Below are 11,435 nucleotides of genomic sequence, written 5' to 3'. Positions count from 1 at the left end.
TTGAAATGATACATATGATTGTTACACAAAATTCTAATTATTTTTAACTAAGAAAATATTAGAAATTAGGATTTACTTTCTCAAGTATTTTTAGACATTCTCTATCACAATAACTTTCCTACAAGTAAATTCTAGTAGCATACAATAAATATTGATTATACTATATATTTATTATTGCAGTAGACATTTGTATATTGTACAAGATATCATTATATCAAAATAAATAAATATAAAAATTATTAATATTAATTTAAATTAATGATGTATTCATCTTTTAATGTGAAAGTTATTTTTATTACTAATTTTAAATTTTGATATCTGCTCAAATTGAATAATTAGACCTTTAAAATCAAGTAATAAAAAGATTAAACGATTAATTGAGAAAGTAATAAGACCATTCCATTTATTTCCCTACATATTTCTCAACACTATCCTCAACTCTCATTTATTTAGTTCAATTTTTTTCTTTCTCATGAGCTATAATTAAATATTAAACAAATGTTTAGAAACACATTCACACATATATTTCAAAATTTCATAGGGGATGAATTTACAGAGTTACCCCTCACAGTGATGGCTTTGAGAACATCAAGCATGTGCAACTATTTACGAAATTGTAATTCACTCTTAAATATTGTTGCTCATAGTAATATACATGTGTGTGTGTGTGTGTGTGTATATATATATATATATATATAATTTATTTTTCTCTTGAATTTGAATTTTATAAAATTATTGCTATATTAAAACTTTATTTTAGATAAAAAAAAATTATAGTTATTTTAAAAGGCAATATTGTAAGAAAAGGTTTTTTATTTTAGAATAAATTTGCAAAAAAAAAAAAAAAATGCTAAAAATGAAATCATTTTCATTCAAGGATCTTTAAAATAAGTGCTGAATTTAATAAGTACTCATAATAAGCATTGAATTGAAAAAGTACTGAAAATTATAAGTGATGTTTTATTGTATTTAAAATAAGAAGTATTTGGATACTTAATTTTAGTAGATTATTTTTAAACAAATTTTCGATTATAAATATTAATATTTATAATAAAAAATGTTTACTAATAAATGTTTTAATCATTTATAATTTAAATTTAAATATTTTCTATTAAAATGAATTAATATTATTATATTTAATTAACAATTATCTTGTTATTAGTGTATATTTATAATATTTTACTATAATATTAAATTATGATAAACATAGTATTATTAATTAAATTCAAAATTTAGCTTTTCTTGTTAATTTAAATTAGTAAATAGTTCTTGTCCAATCCATAATTGACTTATAATAACTAATGCCTTAATATATAGTAAAATAATATATAATTATTTTAAATAAAAATATTAAGCTTTTTAAAAATAAAAATTTAAATGAGAATTACATTAATTTTATAATTAAAATTTTAATATTTTATATTGATTAAAATAGTATGATATTATTGTTTATTAGTTAACAATAATTATATTTATAACATATGATTATCACATTAACTTATGCCAAAAATAGTATTAATAACTAAATTAAATTTATTTAACTTATTTAATGTCAATTTAAAGTTATAAATGATTCTTTTTATTCATTATAGAATTTAATTATATTTTATTAATAATTAATAGATTAAAATGGTTAATAAAATAATATATGGTTAATTTACAATTAAAATCTTAATTAAAAATGACGTTAACTATTTCTAAAATTAGTATTTAAATATCTTTATTAAATAAAATTAATATAATATCATTTTTAAATTTATATTTATAATATATGATTATCATATTAATTTATGTTCAAATAATATTATTAATTCAAAATTTTTTTTAAATTTTAATATAAATTTTAATTAATTTCATTTTCATTCCAAAATTGAATTATGTTTCATTAATAATTAATATATTATTATACATAACAAAATAGCATGTCTAATGTTTTTTTTTTTTAAATTATAAAATCATCATTAAATTTTTTTATATTTTTAAAATTAATTTTGACTATAAATAGTTTGATGATCAAAAAATTATATTAAATTATTTCTCAAAATTCATATAAGTAGTTCTCAAAAAAGCAACCCTAGAAAAATACTTTTTACAACAAGTGTTTGTTTTAATATAAGTTAAATATAATTTTTTAATAAAAATATTACACTTTTTTTTCAATAGCTTAATAATCAAACTGTACTATTTATCATAGGCCATGGACCCGCAAACTTTCTTATTTATTAAGATCCATGGATCGATCAAAACATACCCATGAGACGAGAGAGACCCGCGGGCCGTTCTTCCCTCCATTACTATCACCAGGTTACCCACGAGACAAGAGACAGACCCGACCCGCAGGCCCCTCTTCTCTCCATTACCATCACTTGGTTGTGACCTATATTGGCTTGGGTGATATGGAATTAAATATTTAATAAAATAACATTAGAATTTATCCTCACTATCGTCTTTTTGCACAAATTCAATCAAGAGATGAAGATAGCCTAGACCTGACCTGGCATTAAAATTGATTCATCATAATCGAGTTTAACCCGCTTGGACCGACTCAACTAATTCATACGATCAAATACGATTCAGAAAAATTTTATGAGTTGAGTTGATTGGCAGATATCGAGTTTTATACAATGCCTTTAACAACTAATGCTCAAATGCATAAATAATTTCACATGCCCATGATCATCAACCATCAACCTAGTCATCATTTGTCCAATCCCCCACTACAAACTACCCCTCTAGATTTGCCTCATGCTCCCACTCAATCTCAAGCATAAATGCCAAATTGTAACAGATGCCCTAAATTCATGATCCAAAGAAGAACAGAATTCTATAGAAATTGGTTATCAAATGTTTAATGGTCAACCACAATTACAAGGTAATATAAATTTTCACACGATAGGAAATGAAAAGAAAAATATAACAATCAAAAAAATATCCTACAGATAAAGTTAATAAGAAAACAAAATATAGAACATAGTGATGAATAAAAAAAAATTAGTGTTTCTACAGATTTAACATTTTATGCTTCTTAATTTTTAATTATATTAGAGCATTTTTTAATCTTTTAAAAGTGCTATTTGAAGTAAAGGAAACAATTGTTATTATCAGTTTTTCTTTACTCAAATAAAACTCGTCACCCAAATGGGACGCTTTTTAAGTACACTGAAATTGCCAGCACTATGGTACAATAGCACAATTACTCATCAATCGATCATCGGTTAAGGATGAAGTTTTTCTGCTCTAAAAGGGTTTTCCTACATCAGAGGCAGTATTACTTGAAGCTACGCAGGAAGTCTTACGAATTGAATTTCGTTACCTCAAGGTTCAGCTGCCAGAAAAGAAATAATAATTTGAGTTCTATTGGTCACTGTAACCTTTTCATGGAAAGTGCCTTTATCCAAAGGTTGAAGGAAAAGATTGCAAAGATCATACATACCACTCCCTTAGAAAACATTCCTCCTATATAATAAAATACCTAATGAAAGTGCTACTGCCATGCTCAAGCAGCAGTTGTACACTCCAACCTACTTTCAAAAATGCAAACGAATGTAGGCAGAGTCAAAGTTGTCATGTTCCAGTATGGAACATGCATCCTCAAGAACTTTCATCTATAACCACCACCAAGTTTGAGGAGTCACTGCCATGAATCCTTTTCGGCTAAATCTGCCCAAAAGCTTCCAACTATATAATGAAATTATTTTCTTCCAAAAATACAAAAAAAAAAAAAAGAAAAAAAGGATAAAATATTTTCCCAGCACGAACAACCTTAAAAGCAGAGTTCATCGATCTAAGAACTAAACACTGTTCGCCATTCTCGCATTATTAATTTACTAATTCCGATGACTAGCAGTTCCTACAAAAGTGAAAATGAGAATCACTAACGCAATCATGAAACTTTATGCACATCAGAACAAACAAATCTCAAGCATGGACAAAAGTACACAACCTGCTTAATGATTTTTGAGTGTTGGTCAAATGCCTAGAATCTGGCCCCACACTTCTCTTGGAAGCATACATTGATGCTTTCCAAGGCCTCCTACTGAGGTACTTGCCTCTAACAAGAGCCCAGTAAGTCCCAGAATGAACTTGCAAAATCCAAAGCACTAACATAAAACAAAGCAGATAAATCAGGGTAACATTAACTATTTCATTAGTATCACTTAAAGCACACATTTAAATGGGCATAAATGGTTGTGGTCCATTTATTTAACATAGGCCAACATGGGTAGGTAATCGACCTATTGATGAGTGCATATAAGTCTTTTCCCAAAACCTTGCTGGTTCAGGAGCAAAGTCATCAACCCCACTTTCCCCAAATATCATTATATTGTGCCAAATCAAAACACATCTGTGGAAGAGGAAAAAGCTCTCTTTCATTCATATAATATCATTTGTTATCATAAATCACAAAGCAATCAATTTTCCAATTAAGAATAAAATAAATATTATAAAAATAGCACTGGAAATGATAAAAACATAGATTTTATGAAATGACATCCTATGTTGGTGCTCTTGTACTTGTCCTGCTGTATTATCAAACAAGTCATCAATATCCCAACATAATTTAAACAAATTCAACTGAATTAGATTTTAAATTATTTTTCTTCTCTTTGTACAGAAGGATGAAAATATGCTTAATACAACTGAATGGGGGAGGTTGAATGGTTCGGTAGTTCGATAGACCACTTTACTATCTGTCTTACCATACACATTATTATTAATTTATCCTGAATGGAAGTTTGCTGTTTTCAACTGAAATGCCAAACTATGAGGGCGTCTTTCCACGCGGTAGTTTGTAGTGAAGCAAACATGATAAACGACTAGTGCAACCCTGCAAGTTAATGCATAACAAGTCTAAGCACAAACAAAAGGACACACCTGCCCACTGGCTTTTCAATCTTGGTAGAATATCTAGCCTCCTAACTATTCGTTTGGAGGCACATTCTGATGCTTTATCTTACTGTGGGACCTACCTCTTACCAGAGCCCACTAAGGGTGACACCACAAAATTTGAATGAATTTAAAAAAAAAAAAAGGTGCACTTTACTAGTACAGCACCTCAAGCCTGAAATAGCATAGCAGAAAACCAGGTCAACACTACCTATCTGATTAATAAAATAAAAAAACATAGGAGTCTAACCAGTTACATCATGAAAGAAATTTTGAATAAATTGAGATACTATCCAAATAAAGCTCAAAGCCAACATTAAAGGGCATAATGCTTCGCATAACACACTAAGTACAAGACCAATATGTCTCAACTTCAGAACAATAAAAATCTTCTTACCTCAAGAAACAAACAGAATAGCAGTCATTCCATGCAGTCAGTCATTCATCTGAGAACCTTGTGATAATACGCAGAATTACCAGCTAGGACAGAGAGTTTGGTGAAGCAAAATGTTGGTTGAAGAAATTTTCATCTTCCTATAGACGAAGAGGCTTCAACTTGCCAATGAAATATGCCTAAGGGATTTAATCAATCTTTACGGATGAGAAAAGGTAATGGACAAAGTAAAATGACGTGAGAAAACCAATTGTGCCAGTAGACAACATGATAGCAATTGCCATGATCAATGAATAGCCAAGATAGACCATAGCTGACACAGGGCCACTCAAGCTTCGAAGGTCAAACACCAAGTAATTGATGGAGTATAGGAACACATAAAGGGCAACTGAACCTGAGGCAAAGAAAGCTTTCCACCACCACTGCCAATCCTCCACACAGAGATGCATGTAAGTGAGTACAACAGATACTTCAGCACAAACAATAACCAGCAACAGAAGGACAACAAGCAGGAACCCGAACACATAATAGAACCTCCCAAGCCAGATGCTAGAAAGGATGAAGAAAAGTTCAATAAAAAGGGTTCCAAATGGAAGTGTCCCAGCACCAAGAACAAGAAGCCATGATGGATAACTGCGTGCAGGAATTTCCCTTGGGATCTGGTTAGTTCGCACAGGGTATTCAATAGATTCAGCACGTGTCCCTAAAAATCCTCCTAACAGGGTAAGGGGCACTGAAATGCAGAACCAAAGGGACAGAAGTATAAAATACAAGGAAATAGGAATAGCACCGGTACTATTGCTGCCCCAAAGGATAAAATTCAATCCTGTAAGAATTACAAAAACAATCCCAGGAAAGAAGCATGCAACTGACCAAGAAAGTGACCTCCATCCTTCTGAAGTTCCCTTCATGGTTCTCCACATCCGGACACCAACATATCCGGCGGCAATCCCCAGGAAAAGATAAAGAATTATCATCCCTGTCAGTAGCATTCCCCGAGAAGCTGGTGACATGAAACCAAAGGCAGCAAAAACAATAGTGACTACAGCCATCCCAGCAATTTGAACCCCATTTCCAACCATCAAGCAGAGTAGCTTTGAATTATTTGGCTCTCTAAACACATCCCCCACAACAAGCTTCCAGCCTGAAAGCTCCTCATTCATCTGTGCTTGAGCTTCTTTGTCCAGTTCCTCGTACCTAGTTAAATCCCTTCTCACTGTCCTTAAAAATATAACAAACACAATCCCAGCCAGAAAGAAGATCACCATTAATGAGTTCAGGATTGAGAACCAGTGGACACGGGCACCCTCCATCTTCAAGTAAGCATCCCATCGAGATGGCCACCGAATATTACTTTTCAAAAATTCAACCTCATAAGTAAATGACACTTTTTCTTTTTCCCTGATTATTTGATACTTATCAAGCTCTGACGGACAGTTAACAGAAGATATGTTGTCATAGATCTGGAGCTTGGACATTGCTTCAGGGTCATACTTAACACTGCAAGGGGAAACCTCAAAACCAACTATCTCAAAACCAGATGCCTTCTTCTTGTCAGCTTCTGTAAGTACGCCCATACCTTCTTCCCCTGTACCAATTATCTCCACCCCACTCCCTTCATACTCATGAACCAAAACTGTGAACTTCATGTGATTAATGATGTAATCATCATTACCATCGCGAGGCGTATAACCAACAGGAAACCCGGTCCATTGAATTTTCAACCCATCCCGCACAGCAAACCTCCTTGCAGGTAGATTGTCCAAAATCATGTTTACCTGATACAGATCACGGGTCCTCTGCTTCAAAAGCTTTACCTCATGCTCATTCAACGGATTTGTGGTGCAGAGGTAAACAGTCTCATTGACATTCATTCGGAATCGGTACGGGGAGTTGTCAATCTGGTCTCCCATAAGGAGTTCTCCCAGATTCTCTGCACTTTTCTTCACTCCTTCTTTGGGTTGGCAGTACGGGAGACTGTAATAGCTGAAAGGGAGCTCAGTTTCAATTGATGTCAAGGAATTGACTTTAGCATAAATAGGTTGACGTGTCGAATATGTGTGCATGTAGCTCCCTGGCAAATAGAACCCAACGCAAGCATGCACAGAAAGAACCACGCAGATAAAAGCCCAGTAGAAAGCGGGTTTCATCCTCAATGAAAAATATAACAAAGCCATCGGACGAAAAGCAGATCTTCCAAACTCTGCTCGGTTGGTCTTACTTCAACAAAACCATTCAAACCCAAATCTAAGAAAAATCAATTTCTGTTTGCCGGTCCCTGCGAAGGATATACATAACTTCAAAAAATGGATAACCAGAGAAAGGTAAAAAAGACACATACACACATACGGCTGCAGATGATGCTAACGGATTCAATGGGAAAAAAAAAAAAAAAATCATCACTTTCAGCCAGCTCTGTAAATGAAGATCGATTGATCTGGAAACTGCAAAAAACGTAAGTGAATTTCGAACGAAAAATCCAAATGCTCAAAGAATAATAATCAGATCAAGAGCTACAATTCCAAAATAACACGAACAATCTATAGAACGAAAGAAACATCTAAAATACGGTGACTGAACCATAGATCTATCTACCTTAAGAAGCATATAATTTACATCTACATAAAAACACAGAGCCCAAAATATGAACCCAAAATGGAAAGGAAATGGCATCGTTTGTAGTTGGTTTTAAATGACCGAATTTCGCCTACGTATTGGACCACTAATAAAGAAGAAAAAGACATCACAAATTGCAACAGGAAGAGATTGAAAATATACCATCGCAGATCTCCGAAATCAGCCAAAATCCCCGTTCAGATCAGATCAATTAGGTCAAAAATTGTCTTGATCGAAGCCTGAAAGTGGAAAACGATGCAAATTTCGATCGAAGCCAGTTGAATTAGGGCAGGGGTTGGGAGGAGTGAGCAGGGTTGGTTCATTTATGGGAGAAGCGCGTTTAAATGTTGAAATATGGGTCCTTGGGTTGGGTGGCTGCCTTGGCTGGGCCTGGGCAACTGCGCATCCCGTAACTGGAGTTAGACCCTATGGTTAAGCAGCCAGCGTCCACCGTCATTTGCTGGGCCCCTCCCTCGTACGGGCCTTTAACTTTCTCTTAGGCCCCATACTCCCTAGAAGGATCAAATAGTCAAACTAAAATTCATAGAGAGATTAAAGGGGAAATAGGAATGCATGGCTAACAAGAAGCATTAGGAGTTTATTGCTGAGTTTGCTAGACTTTCGGGTAAGGCGATTCAAAGGATACAAGGGGAGTCGAGTGGTACGAAATCAACTTCGATTCTCCTTGATGAGCTTCAAGTAAAAAAGGGAATGGATGAGAATCTATCCCCTTACAGCTCGAAGGAGGTCACAAAAGGATATGAGAGAGAAAGAGGTTCCCATGGTGTTAACTACAAAAATTTTAGAGAAAATGAGTTTGATAGACAATAGTAAGGCCTTGGAGGTAACAGATGGGGTCGAATTTGTTCGAGAAGGTGTGCCCAAAGACACTATGAGGATGAAGACAGATGGTGAGATTAGAAAACTGTAGGAAGCACCAGAGAGTAAGCTGTTTATGAAGGAGAACAAAAGAGTGTCGTGGGTCGATTTGTTTGCAAACAATAGACAAATATAGAGTTGTGGAGTAATACTAGCATTTGACTCAGATGGTGTTGGGGCTAGGGTTCAACAACAGATATAGAGGACCCTGTTGGAACTTTTAACAAGTTCCTGGTGGGTTGTTTTGCTAGAAAACACCTTGGTAAGTCAGGTTTTAACTCACTAGTCAAGTCATGGAATGTAAATATGGAGGTTATTCACCTGGCTAAAGGGTGGATAATATTCAAGTTGGGAAATGAAGAGGATATGGGAAATGTGTTGCAGAAGAGGCCTTATTTGGCGAATGGAAGATCTTTGTTGCTGAAGAAGATGCCAAAATTTTTTCAGTATGAACATGAGGAAAGAACCACTCTTCCTATTTGGGTTCAATTGAAGAATTTGCCTATTGAATTATGGACACTAATGGCCTTGGGGAGGATATGCTCTGAACTGGGTACACCTTTGTATGTAGACAAGCTAACAACAAATAAGGAAAGGCTATCATATGCCAGAGTATTGGTTGAAGTAGACATTGCAAGGGAACTGAAGCACAAGGTTAAAGTTTGGCTATCGGATGACATGTCAATAATTCAAGAGATAGTGTATGAGAGCTTGCCCAAATATTGCAAGTACTACATGGCTTTTGGTCATGTAGAGGAATATTGCAAAGTTAGGAAAGAAAAGGAGGTGGTTCCTATTTAAGAGAATAAGGGAGATGGTTTAGGGCCTGAAGGTATAACAGGAAGGGGTGGGGAGCCCACTTCTAAGAAGGCAGTTGAAGAACTTGTTGGTGAATTTGGTTGCCTGTAAGAAGTTAGTGTTATACTAGTGGGAGTATCAACTTATGCTTCTAATGACAAAAACAAAGCCAGGAATGTTGTTCCCCTAACTGGTAAGGATGCAAAGGCCAAAGGTGCTTAAAAGTGTTCTGGAGTATGCTCTGGCAGCAGAGGAGAGGTTACAGAAGGAATGCATAAAGACAGGGGTAGGATTGTTAGTATCGATCCTATTGTTCACACAAATATGGTTAATACTAATGGATTTATCCCTGTAAAGAGTAAAAAGAAGAACAAAGGTGTCACGCCCCGAACCCGTCAGGTGGGCCCAGGGTGTGATGAGACCATTCACACGTCTCTTATACCATTCATACAACGAAAATAATTAAACATTCTACAATAAAATACCAGAGTACTATATATATACAACCCAAAAAGTTATATAACAAATTCTCCATATTACATCACTAGAAATGTAACACCCCGAACCCGAGAACCCAGTCTAGTGCGTTATACCTGAATAAACTATGCTTCGTGGTGCCCCGAACCCACCTGGGGGGACTCGGGTGCCACGTACTCCATTTTCTTGTACCTGTTATTCCATTAACAATTACGCAGCGGAAAACATAATTACAATCTTCCAACAATATAATACCAGAGTTTTCTACATCTATCTACATTCCAAAATAAACAATTCATCCACCCATATCCACATATATACATGTCTCCAAAAATATAATCCACAACTTCCAATATTCACAACTCAGAAGACTTAAAACATAAAACATGAAACATAATTTTATACATCCCAAAAGTATCATCAATTTTATACCCCTTTCCTTTCTATAACCCAAAAATGCTAGCACAATCCCAAGCTCGCTAAGCTTGATCCAGCGAAGGTCAAGAAAAAGATAAAATTCCATATCGGGTGAGACACATCTCAGTAAGTCAAAATAATTTAACACCAGTGTGTGGCTATCATAAGGTTTGTGTACAAACATATATAATCATCATTTATAAACATATCTTAGTTATAAAAACATTTTCTATCCCTACTTACATACATGCAGTGTATTTTAGTAAAACGAGAGTTCCTAAGGATTGGGGTGATTACCCGCCCATACAAGTAACACCCCTTTGCTCTAATACCTTATGCAACTCATAGCTACAATTAAAACATATTAGGGCACTTAGCTTACTCAGTAAGCCTTTAGATGGATAATTTATCTCGTACTCACACACACATTAAAACAAAAGTTTACTGGCAGAAGTTCCTAAGAATAGGGAAGATTACTCGCCCATACAAGTAGCTTCCCTCTGCCCTAATATGTTATGCAGTCCAGAATGACTACATCTGATACCTATCAGGGCATTCGCCTTTCTCAACAAACCCTCAGACGAAGAGTATATATAGCCCCAAATAAATATGATACTACAATATACAATTCATTCTTACTTTACTTAGTATCTGTTATCTCTGTATATACATCTTTTCATGTTCTCAATAGTTCATATTACATAGTTCACATTCATAGTTCACATTACATAAATCTCATGTAAAGTCCACCTTGTGTGGATCTCATGTAAAGTCCATCCTACGTGGATCTCATGTATAGTCCACCTTGTGTGGATCTCATGTCATATATATATATATATCACATGTAACAGTCCACATTACGTGGATCTCGTGTAAAGTCCACCTTACGTGGATCTCATGTCATATATACTTCCTTTGTCATAGTTCACATCACGTGAATCTCATGTCATATCAAACAATACACATG

General features: G+C 34.3%; 1 protein-coding gene across 2 annotated transcripts; it reads right to left on the bottom strand.

Annotated features, from left to right (window-relative positions):
• Window positions 1–5,073: 5,073 nt before the first annotated feature.
• LOC131148820 (transmembrane 9 superfamily member 12) lies at window positions 5,074–8,301 on the bottom strand. 2 transcript variants are annotated; one of them, XM_058098750.1, is made up of 2 exons: window positions 8,060–8,301; window positions 5,074–7,559 (listed from the first exon to the last, which is right to left on the bottom strand). In XM_058098750.1, the coding sequence occupies exon 2, from the start codon at window positions 7,456–7,458 to the stop codon at window positions 5,470–5,472; it is 1,989 nt and encodes a 662-aa protein (XP_057954733.1). In that variant the 5' UTR covers window positions 7,459–7,559; window positions 8,060–8,301; the 3' UTR covers window positions 5,074–5,469. The 2 variants fall into 2 exon arrangements, with proteins under 2 accessions (XP_057954733.1, XP_057954734.1); XM_058098751.1 differs by lacking the exon at window positions 8,060–8,301 and adding an exon at window positions 7,877–7,943 and having other exon boundaries at window positions 5,074–7,725.
• Between the last annotated feature and the right edge of the window lie 3,134 nt (window positions 8,302–11,435).

Source organism: Malania oleifera, chromosome 2, assembly GCF_029873635.1.
Source record: "Malania oleifera isolate guangnan ecotype guangnan chromosome 2, ASM2987363v1, whole genome shotgun sequence".
NCBI classification, from domain to species: domain Eukaryota; kingdom Viridiplantae; phylum Streptophyta; class Magnoliopsida; order Santalales; family Ximeniaceae; genus Malania; species Malania oleifera.
The sequence above is the reverse complement of the archived record's forward strand: the minus strand, read 5'-3'. Positions and strand labels throughout refer to the sequence as shown.